This window comes from Bombus bifarius, unplaced genomic scaffold (assembly GCF_011952205.1).
Source record: "Bombus bifarius isolate JDL3187 unplaced genomic scaffold, Bbif_JDL3187 scf7180000007987, whole genome shotgun sequence".
In the NCBI taxonomy this organism is placed as follows: domain Eukaryota; kingdom Metazoa; phylum Arthropoda; class Insecta; order Hymenoptera; family Apidae; genus Bombus; species Bombus bifarius.
The window spans coordinates 2,073,682-2,091,498 of NW_022884369.1; the positions used below are offsets into that span (position 1 = coordinate 2,073,682).

A 17,817-nucleotide genomic window follows, 5' to 3' on the forward strand; every position below is an offset into this window, starting at 1 on the left:
AGACAGCGGCCTCGAAATGGTAAGAGACAGAGAGCAGAGCGGCCGAAAGAGAAGTAGACGGGAGTAGGAGGGATGGGAAAGGAAGAGGAAAGAGAGGGAGAGAAGAACGAGAAGAGGGAGGAAGGAGTAAGATCCTCGGGAGAGCGTCCTTCTTGGTAGAAAGGGAGGACGAGGAATGGTCCGTCAAATGGTATCCCTGCGTACCGAAACCGTTGCCCACCTGAAAATCCTGGCTTCCTTCTTCCTTCTTCTTTTTTGCCATAGCTAATTGTACGGACGTGACATCGTGCTTATGGCGTGGAGCGCGTTCGAGGACGCGTTTCGAGAGATATCGGATCGTGTCGAATGGGCAAGAACGAAGAAGAGATAAATTTCTGTGTAGAAGAAGAAAGATTGGTAAGATATCCTTAATAGAAACTGGTTCTGAGTCGACATTGCAATCGATAATTGAGCATGTACAAAAAGCATATTGAAAAAGAAAATAATAAAAAAAAAGATAGATATGAGAGTTTTAAAAGAAAAAGCGTACGAATAAAAGTGGTAAATACTTGCGAAAGGAGGAAAGGAAAAAGCACTGGAACGGCAAATATTTGTGGTAGGGAACTGGCGAAACTTACGACGAAACGATACCGGGGACAGTCACGAGTCGCATTCTCGTATAATTGTTAAGTACGAAAGCATCCGGGATATCCTCAGGACGAAAGGCAGAGAGTAGACTGCAGAAATCACGTATAACGAACGAGATATTCCAAGATTTTCCACTTTTCGACGTCTGCGAAGAAACAGTTGGCAAGCGGTGTGCGCTCGCTTAATTTGCAGATGTGCTCGTCGTCGACGACAACCACGGCTACTCTTCCCTTACGTTTCTGTCTCGAGCGACCTGCATATGTGCACCCATACACAACACTTCCACCAACTTTATCGCTCTCGAATTCTCGGAGAAATTGTTTCTCGTCTACGTACAACTTTATCGACCATTTTTTACCATTAAAAAGACGTTGGAAAATATGTTAATTGCTGTATATAGATCATTAATCAGTAGCCAAAGGTGATAACCGACAAAGATGGTAATTCTTCGAACCCGAAATTTCGATACTTTCTCTTCAACTAAAGCGGTATCCAACATTAGAGATAATCATACAGGTTTAATGGCCTTTGATTAAAGACAAGCTAATAAATCGCCCAGCCTCTAATGATACCTCTTCTACACCCGACGACAACCAAATCCTACATCTATCTAGTCGCTCTTCCTGCCTGTCCGTCTTCGCCGGTATGTACATCCGCGCGGCAGGCACAATATCCAGCAGGTTCTCGCGATCGTTCTTTCCACGTCGTGTAAAAGCACAGGTACGCCTCGTAACAACGTCGTGGTACAACGATAGAAGAGACAGAACCCACGACAGGATATCACGTGTCTCTAGTGCGCGTCCTTTAAGTCCATGGATCCGCGGCCGTCCGCGATGCGCTTTTCACGGTCTTCTGATACATTGCTACCGTTTCGAGGAGGGTCCCTGTGCATCCTCCAGCCGTACAGACTGCCCCTCACCGAAGGCCTTGTATTATGGTAAACGAGACATCGGAGCCAGAGGCTGCCAGTCACCGGTACTCCTTCCACTTCCCTCCGATTCTCTCCTTTCCTCGTTTGTCTACTCGCAGTTGTCCTCCCCACGTTGCCTCTTCCTGCTTGCTCCCGTTACTGCCTCCCCGATGTCTTCTGTTACAATCCTCCGTGTCTCGCTGCTCGAACTCCAACCGCCGCACCGTCTTCTTCGAAGACTTAATAATCTTAATGAATTTGAGAAATTCGAGCAGTGATCTCGAAGATAAGTATGTACTTGGACGGATCTTCCTCTCTGGCTACGTTAGAATTTCTGAAGAACACCGAGAAAGGATCGTAGATGCGATGACTGAATCACGCAACTAGAACGTGAACAAGAAGAAAACGCGTTAAATCTCGTTATATCGCTCGTTTTATTCTCCTCTGCGCCATGAGATTACGTCCGATTTTACATTCAGTTTTAGTTTCTGACTTCTAAATGCAACGTTTGAACTCCGTCTTCTCTGGACGAATCGAGTCCATCGCTACTCCTCAAGCTTTATGCCTCAATTTCCGTCTCTGTCCCTCGTTTAATCTCGTCCCCTTGATCGTCCTCTTTACCCTCGCTCCCTTTCGTTCCATGGCTCCTTCTTTTTGTCTTCCGCGTGCTCTGTCTCTGCTCCCTGTCCACCTTCGCTCTTGTATTCTTCCTCTTCGATTTCGATGCTCATAAGGGGAAGGGGGAGGATCGTTGCGTCCGCCTCGCTTCTGTCGCGCGACGATGCATCACGGGGCCCTCTAATGAAAGCCTTTTCTCCGACTGCCAATTAACCCCCACGCGACACCGGCCAAACGGAAGAAAATAGCGGACCGACGCGACGCGTGCACCTATACAATCGATCGCTTCTGCCGCGCCACCGTGTTTAATTGTACGTCGTACGTCGTATCCCGATGTTTTCTGTCCCTCTGATCTTCCTTTAAAACATATTCAAAGATCATGAGCAGAGAATAAACGGAGGAATCCATATGAACAAACTTCTCTTCCATATTTAACCTCGTGATCCGCGTTCTTCGCGTACTTTAAATCTTACAAATGTATCTTGAATACATTTTAAGACTACGAAACGATGTATAAGTAATAAATGTAGGTAGATAAATAGATTTCATCAAACTGATTTAAATAACTCGCTGCGTTTTATGGGACTTGTATCCAGACCGATTAAACGAAGGTTAAAAAAAAAAACAAATAACCAGAATGTACGCACGTGCTTAACAACAAAGTACTTAACAGTACACGTTCCCTCCGCATGATTCTCCAAGAATTACAACTTACGGTTATTCACCGTCTTTCTGATATCTGATAAAAAAGAACAACGAAGGAAACAGCGTGACGTGATCGTAAGCCTGCTTGTAATACTTTCAGGAGAGCGCGAAAATTACGCTAACACCGGCTAGAAGCCAGCGGCGGAACACGTTCCATCGATGTATGTACGTACATCGTAACATTACCTTCATCAGATAAACGAAATTCTTCGTCGAGAAATAAATAAAAAGAGAAAAAGAAAAAAGGAAGAAAGAAAACGGCGGAGAGGAGAATCTTAACACGAACGTGAAAAATCAGAGGGCAGAAATTCATCTTTCGCGAGACGTCCAACACCCGGGACACTAATCCGACGATAAATACGCTCAGTCACGGGTTAAGGGAAGCGGGTACGTGATTGACAAGTCAAACGAGTTTCGCGCGATCCACCGACCACGATCGATCATCGCGACTATCCACGCAGATCTCTCGATCGTCTCCAGAAAAAATCCACGCGACGCCTTCTCTTCTACCCCGTGTCTGCTCGACTAACCCCCACCGTCCATGTGGGACGTTGCAACGTGTAACAAATAACGTTAACGATGCGAATCGCAGACTAAGATCACACGCCGCCGCCGATTATTAATTGTTTTCATTCGTCAAACGGAACTTCACCCGAAATTACTGCCTTGAGATTCGATAAATCCACGATTATCAGATATAAATATAGACATAAAGGTGAAAAGATGTGAATATTGAATCGATTATTCGAAATCGGAGGAATGACGAGGGGCTAGGTAAAAAAGTAAAAAAGACCTGTGGGGGAAAAACGAGAGAGAGAGTGAGAAAAAGATGCGTAGAGCGCTAATTAACAAAAGGGGAAAAAATAATTGTCCCTTGGTTCGTCGATATCTCTCCACTTGCTAAGAATAATTACACTCGACAAGGGACCCGAGCTTGTGTCGCGTGTATGAATAAAAGAGGACGGCCAACAAGGTGCCGGGAGACCGTTTAACTTTGTGTTTGGGACCGCCTACCCGACGCCCAGCCTTAGGGGACACGATTGCGCCTCGCCACTTTCTAATTTACCATCGAGTTTCGCCAGCTGACAACGCGCAATTTCTCCATGCAACACATCGACCCTGTGCAGTCTCGGAACTTGACAATTTTCAAGCTGGGAAGCTTCATTTGGTTTCGCCCCTTAATAAGGAATTCTCGAAGAAAGTATCTTTTTATCCTTGCTAAGTTACGCTTAATATCTTCATTTCCTCCATTCAACAGTTCTTAAAATCTTCTCTGCCTTCTAAACTTCAAACTATGTCCCTCGAGATTCATCAAGGACTCTCTCTCTCTCTCTCTCTCTCTCTCTCTCTCTCTCTCTGAAAATAATTGGTCTGAACAGAAAATCTGATGATTATCTATGTAAAGATAAATTTAAGGATAAATAAAGAAATGCAATAGAAATGAATGTATATAATCTCTGACTTCTTTGATTTGACGAATAGAATTGTCATGGTCCTGCCGAAGAAGAACATCGCGTTGAAGTTCGACAAAGTACGAGGAACACCCGTTATATAAATCTGGTCACTGGATCGGCTTAAACGCTCCTCGGGGCGAACTTTTACGAGACACGCATTCGTTATCCATTAGGGTAAGTATAGCACGTGTGGTGGGTTCTGGCCGGTGTTACCAGAGCCGAGTATACGATATTCATGCTCTCGCAAGCCATTCCGGCTGGCGCGTGTAAACGGCGGGCATAATTGAATTATCATTCGAACCGCATGAAAGACAGCTAAAGCCCAGCCCCGGTAATGAGCGAAATAAGCGTAACGCCCGCTCGGCAACGCGGTTTCAAAATAACCCCGGTATATTTAGGCAACAATGGGCCCCGATAAAAGCTGGTACGATAATTCCCCACGGCCTCAACCACACCTCCACTTTTCGCCGAATTATCAACGCTCGATGACAAAACAGCATTACTGAAATTAATACATAATTAATTCTAATACACGGCTAAAGCGAAGCAAACATCCAATCCTTTTGTTTTCTTTATATTGATGTCGATTTCGATACTCTTGAATATTCTACATAGTGATAATTATCATTAGATTCACGAAAAAAAGAAAGAAAAACTTTATATACAAGTAGGTACTATATGTTCCTAGATTTTACAAGTTTTGAGAAAATACATCACGCAAATAATTGAAATAGTTTCTGTTTTTATCTGTCTCGATGGGTATGTAATATTCAGATAAGCCAATTCCCATGGTATTTTATTAATGGAAGTTTAATTGCACGTGGTGATGCTAATTAATAATCCTCTCCTCGACCTCCAATAAATCAAGTCAATTTTCAGTTTGATTAATTTCACCAGCCGCCGTCCAAGTTAATTTCTTGAAAATAATCGGTATAACATTTAATTAAGAGTTTCACACAAATGTAGCGTAACGATCGAGAATTCCATGCGCTGAAGCTCGTTCGAAGAGTATCGTAGAATACTTGTTTGTTTACTACAGCGATAAATAACCTGTTTAAAAAAACAACAATTTATGAAAAGAATCACGTTATGAATCTTAGGTTATGTGAAACTTCTAAGGAATATGAAGCAAAATAAGTACGTTGAAAATCATTCTCATCGTACAAGAACAAAGTTCAAATCAAATAATAAAAAGTTACTTTTTCATATAAGAGGAATGAACGTAGTCAGTTTCTCTCAGCTAAAAAAATTCCTAAACCCCTCTTGGTAGCCTCTTCTCACAGATGTTTGAATCAAGATTACAACATTCTTGCTTTTTCTCGTTCCCCGGGTGAAGATTAAAATCTGGACCGGCAAGAGCAGTTGGACCACCGCCATTTTTTTTACCGTGTAACATTATACCGCGGGTCATTTCCATTCAACGAACACATGGCACACGAAACTTGCGAGAGAAACACTTATATATACATACATACGTGTAAAAAGAATATATCGAGTAAGAAAGAACAGAACCGCTATCAAACGATCAGGAAATTCTGAAAATGTTAACGCGTTGACACAGGCCAACTTCGTTTCTGCCATATTTTTTTTTTCTTTTGACAAATAAATCATTTGAAAAATAATTATTGCCTCAGGAAATTAATAGGAATTATTTTCCTTTGATTTAAGAAACTGTTCATATCGTATGTACCCTTCTATGACACAGAAAAAGAACTAAACTTACTTTAACTGTATCGTATATTAAAGCTACAAATTACGTACAAATTGCCGCAACACGTTGTCCGCATATTTCATCTGACGACACAGAAATCAAGAGGACGTTTAACCGTTCGTTACACCGACGCACGTAACCTGCTCTAGCATTTAAACGAGAATGTTACAAACACTGCTCCTAAATAACATACACGGGAACTAGTAATGCTTAATAGAACAAAATCAAATCAAAGAAATAAATTTTATAACTATAAAATTATACATACCTAATCCATAATAAAATTCCAACTCTTGTTGTTGCAAGTGTGATACGCCAATTGATGCATACAACTATTTATTGACATCACAGGTCAACTAACTAGAAATAACACACAGTATTTATTTCATAGAATATTATATTTATATTTGCTTGTGACAGTATTTCGCCATTCCAAATAAAAGTTATAAACTAATAAGGAACGTCAGTTTTCACATACCTTGCTTTTTGTAAATGCAAAAAAAGCATGTCAGATGGCGTCATTTGAAACAATTCCGCGCGCATTTTTAATTAAACAATACTGGAGAATAGAAATGATTCCCTTTCGTTATTGCAACTCCAAATTTATAATTTTAAATTATTAAATAAAATTAACTTATTCTGTTTAATTTATGGCTTCCTAAGATATTTCTCTGTATTTATAAAAAGCATCCTTTACAAAATTATTACTATTCTAAAAATGACTATAATTTCAATACATATTTAATCTTCGATTAAACGGAGGTATTATCGCCATCTATGTGTACTCGTTTCAGTATTAAAGAAAGTAAACTGTTTTGAGAAAGTTTATAAAAATCATTATTCATATATGAAAGTATAAAATGACTAATATTGATCGAAAATAAAACATAGTTAGTAAGGGAATTGATTAAAACCTGATTAAGTCTTGCAAAATTTATCGACTGAGAGCAGACAAGACATAGACGATAATAATAAAATGGTAAGAGGGCTGTAGAGACGCTGAAATGTGTGAGACAAAAATCTGTTGGGTGTCATATCTATCCTATACCTCATTTATGATTTAATGTGGACTGTTTACATTGTGAATATCTGAAGAATTTGAGTTTTATATGTCTTAGAAATTTATAGAAATATAAGAACATCAGGAAAGAGATTTTATTTTTTTTTAGTAGTTTTGTGAGAGGTGTATACATTGACAAGTTGAATTAATATCCTTCTACTTGAAGCAATAATTAAACAAATAAGAAAATAGACATGAAAGAAGGGCATAACGTGTCTAATATAACAAATGATGATTATATTCACGAAAATGGAGAGGTAACTTCGTAATTGCATATTTCATACAATATTTTAGAATAGAAACATTATTATCATAAATAGCTTTGTAGTATAGGTTACAAGTCTTGTTTAAGAGGTTACATTTGTGTTTACTTAAAAAGTATTTAACCTTCCATGTCTGACAGTAATATTTCATTGTTTAACATGTTTCTACTGTTGTATATAATTATCATATTAATAGTAACATATATGTGCTGTGAATTAAGTTAGTATGAGTTTATTTATGCACTTATAATAGGCTGTTAATACAGAGGAATCTCCAGCAAAGCAAAAATTACGTGGATGGCTAAATCGAAACTTAAGAATAAAAATGACAGATGGGCGTATTTTAATAGGTGCATTCTTATGTACTGACCGTGATGCCAATGTGATTTTAGGATCATGTTCAGAATTTTTGTCAGAGGATCATACAGAAGCAAGAACTCTTGGTTTAGTAATGATACCTGGTAGACATATTGTAACAATACATCTTGATGCTTGATGAGCAATTGTTTTGTTTAAAACTAGCTATAGAAAATTTATTGTCCTCTATTTTTTCGAATTATATAGAATTTTATTATCTCTGTATTTCTAAAAATATACTCAGTAATGTGAATAAGATTACTAAAGAAGAAAGTAAGATGTGTATATAATTTATTTTCAACATGTTGCTACTTACTGTACAAAAACTTAAACATAAACTATAAACTGTAAACAAAAAATATTTCATCAAACTAGATGAATTCATTTGGTTTCTCTTTATCTGCGGATTCATTATTTATTTTACTGGCTGTAAAGAAAATGTAATAAAATTAAAAAGAGTCAATTTATTTAATAGTAGCACTAATTTCATTATACTTACAATTTTGTATACATTCTTTTTGTACACCACAGTATTCTTGTTCAAGTATCATAATATGATTAACTTCTTCCTTTATAATCCTTAATGCATCATCTATTCTCTGAGTAAGAGTGAAAGACAAATTATCCAATCCTGACAAGTAACTTAATTCTGAAGCAGCTACTGCCATTTTATGAACATATTCAATATATCCTGTTAATTTCTACAAAAACATATTAAGAATATTTTTAATAAATCTAATATCCCTATATAAATTTATTTTATCTTTTCTTACAGTTAAGATTTCTTTTTTACTTTGTACTTGTGACCTTAGTTCAACTATCATGTCCCAATGTGAATCACTAACATTAAACTCTAAGGTTTCCCTTGAAAGGGTAATTAATTCACATAACAATTCCCTGTAAAATATTTTTATGTGATTTTGATATAACAAAAGGGTTTGTCACACTTCAATAAAGTTACTTAATCCTTTTTATTTTACATAAAGATTTACTTACTTGTATTCTTTACTTGTTTTCATTATGGCTGTATATGTAACAGTTAATGATTGAGTTGCACTGTTAACAGCATCTATAGTTGATTGTTGTATCATATATTCAGGAGTTAATTTTTTTATATCAACAGGTTCAAATTGTAATTTATCATTTTCTGTGGGTTTATTAGTTTCTGGTTGGTTTACAAATGTAAAGCTAGTAGCATACTGCATAATAAAAAAAAGTATTAACAAAGATAAGATATAAGAAAATTAGAATGTTTTTAACTAATTCAGGATTTTACCATAACAGGACTAGCTCTTTTCAATAATACACGCAGAAGTTGACGCAACGACATGACATTAATAAATAAATGTTCCTTTTTATAAAGTCATTAAAGTCAGGGTTAAGATACGTGATTGTTTTGAATAACACCAACCAAATAATTAATACATCATGAAAAATGAATTTTTGATTCACGTATTTAAAATTGTAACATACATATTTTATTTGCATAAAAATCTGTCAAAAAATAGACGTTAGTACCAAAGCAACTTGTATTTATTTCCGAACTATATGTAATATTTTCTCGCGACTGTGGGACGATCTAGCGACATGACACTAAATCAAATATAATCACAGCTTTCAAATTTTAAAGATATGCGGAAAGAATCTTAATATATATTTCTTAAAAGAGTGGAAATACAATTAAGTACGATATTTCATAGCCTTTTATTATAATTGTCGTAAGTAATAAATAATGTAAGGCTTATTACATCTTATGTATCATACAGTAATTATTAAAATACACAAAATATCTTAAATTTTATAAGATTTAAAATATTGAAATCTTTTATAATGCACTAAGAAATAAGAAAAATTATGAATCACACATTAATAATACTAGTTGCCATAATATGTAAAAATAAATAAACAATTATAATTTATTTTATTCGACATATGATTGTAGGAAGACTTTGTGTATCTATATTTTCTTACAATTATCAAATTTGACGATGTATTAACTGAAAGTAATATTAATTTTCCCCTCCTTTGGTAATACCTTACAAACTCCTTTATTCGCCCAAAATAATAAATAATATAATTTATAAATTTAAATTACAATTAGATTCATTTGGAATGGTTCTAATCATTTTGCAACAAATTCATAAAAAAACAAGTTATTTTACACACAAATTGCAACTCCTTTTAAAAAAATAATATTGTTAGATGTAGTTTTACCTCGCTTAGTTTAATTGGCGTTATAACAAACTGCATACGTTTGATTATAACGAAATAAAATATATAGTTGCACTATAAAAGGAATTATACTATAGATATAGTGGGGCACGTATAAGGTGCTGTGAGGTTAGGCGTTTTGTAACGAGGATTAATGATCAGGAATGTAAAAAAAAATGAGTAAAAAAAGAATTGAATTTTTTTAGTAAAGATGTTGTCCCATATGTATGTATATGTAATTATAATGCTTGATGTAGATGCTTGTAGAAAATCAGTTTTAAGCTACAGCATAGAGCATATCTAAGAATATAGTATCAAGTATCACAATTAAATATATTCACAGTAGACGAAGTCCGACCAAATATGAAAAGCGATGTCATTTGTACATAATGACTTCATACTGGTAATTTATTCGTTTAGTAAATGTAATGCTCTTTGATAATGATCGTTTAAAACTATTCAATTATTATTCAAACCTGTTACTACTTGGCACTTAAGAAAACAAATTGTTTTATGATTTTTTATATAATGGTCGGCTATCTTTTTTTATAGTTTTGAAACGAATTACATGTTCCGTATTTAGTCTTATACAAATATACGAAATTAACTAAAATAACATTTAGTATTCACATTCGCAAAATAATTCATCCAGCCACATAATTTTTCGTATCTGATTTTAGTTTTTAAATGCACTCGTAAATCTGTTCTATAACATAACAAATTATCTGACTAAATTTCATTATATGCAAGGTGATGGATTCCCATAAGCAGGATGTCATTCATTAGATAGAGCCTCGATAGAAAAATCTAACAACACTAGTGGTTTTGCGCCGGAACCGCAGGAAATTTAAAAAAATACACCATTTCGGGGAATTTGTTGAAAAGCTACTTTCTCTCTGATTTCCGTTATTTTGAAATATGTTGTAAAATTCAATATTTTGAACAACTTTCCCTGTACTTATAACCGACGGTCGGTCTTAGTTTTGAAGTTATATGCAAAAATATTTCACCACCTTAGTTTTCAATGTAGATTGGGTCAGTAATAATATTAATCCAGCATTATTTATATTAATACCGTTAAGGGGACTAATATTACTACTAATTCAACCCAACTTGAAAACTAAGGGGAAGCGGCGGGATATTTTTACGTATAACTCAAAAACTAAGACCAATTGCCGGTTATATGTGTAGAAAAAAGCTATTCAAAATGTTGAACTTTACGACATATTCCAAAATCATCGAAATCAAAGAGAAAGTAACTTTTCAACAAGTTCCCCGAAATTATACATTTTTTTAAATTTTCTGCAGTTTCCAAAACCACTACTAGAGTGTTATTACATTTTTCTATTGATGTTCTATCTAGTGAGTGACATCTTCCTTGTGTGGATCCATCAGCTTGCATATAATGAAATCTAGTCAATTATGTAACGTATTAACCGAGATGCAATCGGCCAATAATAAGAATCACACACTTTAAAATAAATCCTTTTTTAAAGTTCTTGATGTATTCCTTCTTGAGTATTTTCATGAATCATCTCAGGTTCGTTATCCTTTGATGAATCTGTTGATTCTTCTGAATCTAATGATTTTTCATTTTGTACTTTTCTATTTTCAGACGTATCTTCGCTCTGAAAATTTTCCGTTTCAGAATCAGCTGTTGATTTAAGAACAGGTTCAGATTCCGGTCCTTCTTTCGTATTTGTTGCATTCTCATTTGTGCTCTCTGTATGATTTGTAGCAGATTCTTGCTTTGGTCTCCATATTTTTGCCTTATTTATGAGATACTTCACTTCTCTATCAAGCAATGCCATTTTATTTGCAATATCACGAACTTTATATTTCACTGTTTCGTATAAAGCTGTCTCAGCAAACGATTTGATAATTGTGTCATAGTATTCCTATAAATGGAAATAATTATACGATCAATTATTCAATAAATTTATAACAAGATATGATTAAATAATTTACCTGAGTTTCATTAATTACTTTCTCTAATGTTTCTATCTCAACTTGAGTAAAGATTTCACTCGATAAACTTAAATTGCGCATATTATTTAAAAAAGTTGTACTTCCATTTAACATAGAAGTCATGCCTTTTAATACTTCTGGGCGTTCTCTATGTTCATACACGCGTTCATATACATCATTAGTAAGTTTTTGGAGTTGTAACAATTTTTCCTCATATATTTCAGCAGTTACACTGAATCCATCTTCATATAGCCACTCAGAAATCTCAGAACATGCTTTAAGTATGTTTTCTGCTTCTTGAGAAGTAGCAGCAGCCGCATATTCTTCGGATTCTAATTTTTGTTGAGCATCAATTATAAATGTTTCCAAATTATTTAAAGCTGTTTCACGTTTTGTTTTCTCGAAATCATACACATCTAAACGATGCAATCTAAAATAGCCATATATGGTATTCAAGTTAAATTATATACAATAAATACTTTACATGAAATTATTATTTAATTGGCTATTATACTTACTTCTCTCGAGATTCAACAAGTTTGTCTCCAGAAAGTATCTGTGATCCTAACTTGATTTCATCTGCTTTGATAGGTTCTTTAATCGTTATAATCGTGGGCTTTTTTTCTTTCTCTTTTTCTACTTTCTCAGTTTTATTTAATGTTTTATCCTCAGCAATTGTACTCTCATTTTTCTTTTTTGTTTTTTCTTCTGCCTCTTTTTTTAGATCAGAGTATTCAGGTTCTTCATGAACTGGCTTTGTATCTTCTTTTAATGATTCCTCTGTTTTTCCATCTTTGTCTTCTGACCCTACATTTTTTAATTATACATATCTATCTCAATACTTCATTCACATTGACGAGAAAGTTATGTCAAATGTAATTACACTTCTTTTCAATAATCTTGTAAAGTTACAATGCATTTGACAATTTACACTTATTTTTAAAGTGTACTTTAACTTTCTTCCATATCATCTAATATTTCATAAATGCTTGCAAAAAATGGTTCTATATTTTTAAAAAATCTTCCTAATGATTTTCTTAATTACAATTCTTTACTACAAACATTTATCAAAAGGAAAAGAACAAACAAAAGGAAAAAAGATTATAACATTTTTTGCAATGCATTTTACACAAACCTGCAAAAAGTTTACTAATAGTCGAGCCAAGTATTGAAAAAGTACCCTCTTCTTCATCTGGAGCTGAACTTGATTTTTCTGATACTAATTCTACATTCACCAAATTAAGTATGCCACTTTCATCCATGGCAAAATGTGCTTTAATTCCTTTACTTTCTGCACCATCTTTAGCATGTTTATCTAGCGCTTCATTTATACCAGATAAAGTTATAGTAGACAAATTGAAATTACCGATAACACTAAAATTAAAAGATTATAGTAACAAATATAACTATTAATATACTTTAAAGAAGAAATATTAAATATACATACGCTATTTCATTAGGTGATAAGTAATCTAATTCGGCATAATTGATATGAAATTGGAAATTTTCTGTGTATTTATTAAATGTGATAATTTTCTTCTGTGGGTAAGGATTCATTTTGCTAAATAATGATTTTTTTACCTAAAAGAACCATATACATTTAAATAATATATCTACCTTTAACAAAAATTAAAAGATAATAATGTATAATGTGGAAACTTACTTGTTTCACTCTGTTATCAACTATTCTATCAAAAACAATATGTATAGGAAACAGTACAGCATCTTTAGTAACAAATTTCTTTACTTTAAACCCTTTACTAAGATCTGCAGCTTTATATACTGCACCTAATGCAGCTGCCTCATCTGTGTTGATGTTTTTAGACAATTCAACTGTTAGATACTGACTTAGATGCTCTTGTATTTTTGGCATTCTGGTCGCAGCTCCCACTAATACAACTTGAGATATAACATCCATTGTTAAACCTATAAGATTTACATTAATTTATGATAATATAATAAACATATTTTAACTTAATTTATTTCAATATACCTGGTGTCTTATTTATTAATGTATTTCAATATACCTGATGTTTTTAAAGCAATCTTAATCGGATTTGCTACTCGCTCAAATAAATCAGCACAAAGTTCCTCTAGTTTATCTCTGGTAACTTGCAATCTAAAGTCGTGTTCCTCTATTAATCCTTCAATTTGAGCAAAATGATCAGTATTTGCACTTAATACATTCTTAACACGGCCAGCTTCCTTAAAAAGTTTTGCCATTGCTCTTGAATTGCTAAACACAGAGCTTGTTGTTTTGTTTAGAGCATCAAATTCTTTTGCCAAATGGTGTTGTAATCTAATTTGCACTTCTAGCCCTCCTAAAATACGATCATAACCCACACCCAAAATAGTAACATGTGGATTAGTTTCAACAAATCCTTTTTCCTTTGTTTTCACATTCTGATAACTGACAATTGTTGCAGTTGTACTACTAGCTCCCATGTCATAGAACATTACATAATGTGCAGTGTCATTTATCTCTTTACTACGGAAAATTCCATAATTTAACGCAACTGCAGTATAATCATTAATAAGTTGCAAAACTTTGATTCCTGCAAGATCAGCTGCTTGCATAAGGGCTCTTCTTTCAATTTGATTAAAGAACCCTGGAACAGTTATTACTGCTTCACTGATCTTTTGGCCAGCTGAATTTTCTGCAAATTCTTTTCCTTTATGCAAAATTTGTGCAAGCAATTCTTCTGGGGTATATGTGGTATTTTCATCCAGTCTAAATGCAATTGTTTTACGCTCATCATCAGATATAATATGATAATATGGAAATCTTTTCTTATAAAGCTCTACCATAGGATTATCTATACTTTTTCCTAAAAGATCTAGAATATAAGAAAAACTGTTTTGAGGTGATCTGATTCCCACTACTTGAGCATCTTCTCCAAAACTTCTTTCTCCATTTCTAAATGCAATTGTAACTGGTGTCTTCCTCTTTGACTCTTTATTTAAAGCTATTTCCATAGGAACACCAGGCTAGGTAAATCATTAATTAATAATATTAATGAAACTTGTAAATAACAAAATTTATTGAAGGTTCAATAATATGGATTTACTTACTGAAACAATAGCAACTTTCATTGACTCACTACCCATATCAATGCTCATAACCGCAACTCCATTGCTATAGTCAATAAAAGATGCAATAGTAATCAATAGCAACCAAATAATAGACATATTTAGTTTATCTGGTTTCATCTACAATTTAGAACAGATAAGAATACATATATAAATCTTTATATTGCTATATACATAAATTCACAATCTGTGGTACATTTAAATTTAATTTATAAAAAAATATCTATTACATGTGTTAATTTACTAAACATTGTTAGCTAATTATTTCACATTTAAAAGGATTTTAAACAGAAAAATATAGAAGCTAACTTAATTTATTTAATAAAAGAATTATATAAAGACAAATCATTCAATAGCACAGTATTTAAAAGATGACTTAAATTACATATTGCAATAAGAAGACGAAATTGCGCTATACATTTTATAACTAGAAATAAATATCTATGAAACAATACACAAGAAATTTGTCTAAAAACTGATGTTCATTCTTAAAAGACACTTTTAACCGTACAAAAGATAGTACTTTTAATTGCATGAGGATTTCCATAAGATTGTCAAACTTGGTTATGCTATCCAGAAAACTGAGAAATAATTTCAAACAGCATTACTCACTTTTTCTTTTTATTCTAAAAACGTTAGTCTGACGACAAAAATACTACAATCCTTAAACCATTGGACATAGGTCTACGTACGTTTTAATTTGTTTAAAACAAGAAAAACAACGTACACCTCTTACTGTTTCGTCAAACTGAACAAGAACCATGTGTTTGTGTGGCACAACGGGATTGGTAAAATAAGATGGAAGAAAACGTTCATATTGGTCCGCGTTGGCAAATCAAAACCAATAACCTGTTATTCCTTCCCCACTGTTACAATAAAACTATGTAATTTCAAAAAACTTCGTGTAAAAAATTTGTCATTGTTTTTAATTTGTTTATTTACAATTGGCTTTTTAATTGTAGTTATAATGAGAAAAATAAAAGGGGATGATGAATAAAAAATTACCTTAAATTATAATTTATTTAAAAAATCAATGTATAATATTCAATTTTCAGTTATCCAATACTATAACAATAAATGCGAAATTTATAGTAAATTATATCCATGTTTACAAACACACAAACACAATATTTGTATATAGACATTTATTAAAAACAAAAGTGTTATCAAATTTTAGTTCAGCTGTTTATCCTACATTTTATAATAAAAAAATTATAACAAAAAAGTTGTTACATTATTAAACAAACTATTCCTATGTAATTGCATAACTTGTATTATATTATACACATAATTATTTAAATTTGTGACAATTCATAATGAATAGGCAATGTGAGTAAGCATATAAATAACTACTTATGTGTAAATAAAAACAAAAAGAGTTATACAACTTTACAATGAATTAATACAATTCATTCACAATACAATATGTAATTATTTGTTCTTTGATATAAAGTACTCCACTTTAAAATCCAGTAGAACTAGAAACTTCTGCACAAATATAAAAAAACGTTTATAACGTACAAATATTAGGTAACCTTATAGCTCTTCTATTCTTCCAAATTTATAGGTCAGAGATCCCAAAAAAATAAATACATTTTGTAAAAAGAGACCTACACCGGGCCAATGGTGCTGAGCTCCTAAAAGATCAAATTAATAGAATTAGGATGATAAAAATCAATAATCGAATTATCACATGCAATTAATAATCTCATACCAACCTGCAGCTACAAAATCTGCAAATAAGATCCAACAAGCTGCAATAACTGCAGCAAATCCCATTACAAATCCAACAAATAACCAACCTCTTGCACCTCTAGCTCCAAGATAACCACCACTGAGTGTATCACTTCCCATTTGTGCATTTGTTACAGAATTTATCCTGAAGTCATAATTTTCAATTATTATATACTATCGTACAAAATATAATAAACTTAAACATTAACTTACATGAATAAAGATATAGTCCCAAATACTCCACATACATAATATGCTTTTGACATTTCACTAGGATACTTGGCATTAGCATCAATTATAAACCACCACCCTACAAAAAACTGAAATTGCGGGACATAATAATTATTTTGTTATATATTGTCTTTAAGAATAATTAAAATTCTAATAAGAAAAATCATGCATTTTAATTGTTCATATAAAGGATAAAAATTATGCAAATAGACATAATTTATATATAATTAAATAAAGTATATATTGTTATGTACTGTGTCAGTTTTATATAGAATAATGTAAACTTTGATGTTTACCAGAGTTCCGGCGACCATAGACACTATTACATTCCGTTTATTGCCTATTCCGAACCATACACATGTTGCGGATTGTAAACTTTCGAAAATTGACGTCATTTTTCAAAAATCGCAATAAAATAACTCGCGAATTAAATATTACGTTTAGACGACTAACCTAAATAACAACCATCAGTTACCAATATCATCACACAAACACAGTATACGTATAATAGCATAGAAAAGCTACATCTACAAAAATAGTTAGTTTAACGTAATATCGCGAGATTTTATTTTATAAAATATTTTCTTAATATAATATATAAAAATAATAATAATAAATAATAAATAATAAATTTAGTGAAATATTTTATAGAATTTTCAATAAAATTACCCTGTTGAAAAGTTTAATAAAAATCTTTAAAGAATTACTTTTTTTATATTATTACTTTTTTTATATAACATTATGATTCATACTAACTTATTACTTTGCTTGTAGTAAACAAAACTAAATATTACTAATTTATAGTAACATTTTGTAGTGTTACATGGTACGCTTTAAACCAATAGAAAGATAATTTAACACGTATATAATTGCGAGCA

The 17,817-nt window shown here is 32.9% G+C and overlaps 5 protein-coding genes across 8 annotated transcripts in view; 1 reads left to right on the forward strand and 4 right to left on the reverse strand.

Annotated features, from left to right (window-relative positions):
- The window catches only part of LOC117205130 (unconventional myosin-IXb), a 90,339-nt gene extending 84,136 nt beyond the window's left edge, over positions 1 to 6,203 (reverse strand). Inside the window, exon 1 of the mRNA XM_033443238.1 lies at positions 6,076 to 6,203. The gene's annotated coding sequence lies outside the window, so the exon portion shown is untranslated. The remainder of the gene's footprint in view (positions 1 to 6,075) is intronic.
- An 872-nt stretch (positions 6,204 to 7,075) lies between these two features.
- On the forward strand, positions 7,076 to 8,050 carry LOC117205135 (N-alpha-acetyltransferase 38-B, NatC auxiliary subunit). The gene is made up of 2 exons (XM_033443247.1): positions 7,076 to 7,342; positions 7,602 to 8,050. Exons 1-2 carry the CDS (start codon positions 7,280 to 7,282, stop codon positions 7,842 to 7,844), a joined length of 306 nt encoding a protein of 101 aa, XP_033299138.1. The 5' UTR covers positions 7,076 to 7,279; the 3' UTR covers positions 7,845 to 8,050.
- Positions 7,980 to 9,299, reverse strand: LOC117205133. Its single transcript, XM_033443243.1, has 5 exons — positions 8,982 to 9,299; positions 8,702 to 8,904; positions 8,479 to 8,602; positions 8,205 to 8,406; positions 7,980 to 8,132 (listed from the first exon to the last, which is right to left on the reverse strand). The coding sequence occupies exons 1-5, from the start codon at positions 9,033 to 9,035 to the stop codon at positions 8,077 to 8,079; spliced, it is 639 nt and encodes a 212-aa protein (XP_033299134.1). The 5' UTR covers positions 9,036 to 9,299; the 3' UTR covers positions 7,980 to 8,076.
- A 298-nt stretch (positions 9,300 to 9,597) lies between these two features.
- Positions 9,598 to 15,750, reverse strand: LOC117205131 (hypoxia up-regulated protein 1). Of its 3 annotated transcripts, none has more exons than XM_033443241.1 (9): positions 15,587 to 15,750; positions 14,957 to 15,094; positions 13,912 to 14,872; positions 13,548 to 13,810; positions 13,332 to 13,465; positions 13,065 to 13,258; positions 12,403 to 12,691; positions 11,885 to 12,314; positions 9,598 to 11,814 (listed from the first exon to the last, which is right to left on the reverse strand). In XM_033443241.1, the coding sequence occupies exons 2-9, from the start codon at positions 15,092 to 15,094 to the stop codon at positions 11,407 to 11,409; spliced, it is 2,817 nt and encodes a 938-aa protein (XP_033299132.1). In that variant the 5' UTR covers positions 15,587 to 15,750; the 3' UTR covers positions 9,598 to 11,406. The 3 variants fall into 3 exon arrangements, with proteins under 3 accessions (XP_033299132.1, XP_033299131.1, XP_033299130.1); XM_033443239.1 differs by having other exon boundaries at positions 11,407 to 11,814; positions 13,020 to 13,258; XM_033443240.1 differs by lacking the exon at positions 15,587 to 15,750 and having other exon boundaries at positions 13,020 to 13,258.
- Positions 15,751 to 16,223: 473 nt separating this feature from the next.
- On the reverse strand, positions 16,224 to 17,810 carry LOC117205134 (transmembrane protein 50A). 2 transcript variants are annotated; one of them, XM_033443245.1, is made up of 5 exons: positions 17,696 to 17,810; positions 17,194 to 17,392; positions 16,922 to 17,028; positions 16,693 to 16,853; positions 16,224 to 16,611 (listed from the first exon to the last, which is right to left on the reverse strand). In XM_033443245.1, exons 2-5 carry the CDS (start codon positions 17,332 to 17,334, stop codon positions 16,511 to 16,513), a joined length of 510 nt encoding a protein of 169 aa, XP_033299136.1. In that variant the 5' UTR covers positions 17,335 to 17,392; positions 17,696 to 17,810; the 3' UTR covers positions 16,224 to 16,510. The 2 variants fall into 2 exon arrangements, with proteins under 2 accessions (XP_033299136.1, XP_033299137.1); XM_033443246.1 differs by lacking the exon at positions 17,696 to 17,810 and having other exon boundaries at positions 17,236 to 17,498.
- Between the last annotated feature and the right edge of the window lie 7 nt (positions 17,811 to 17,817).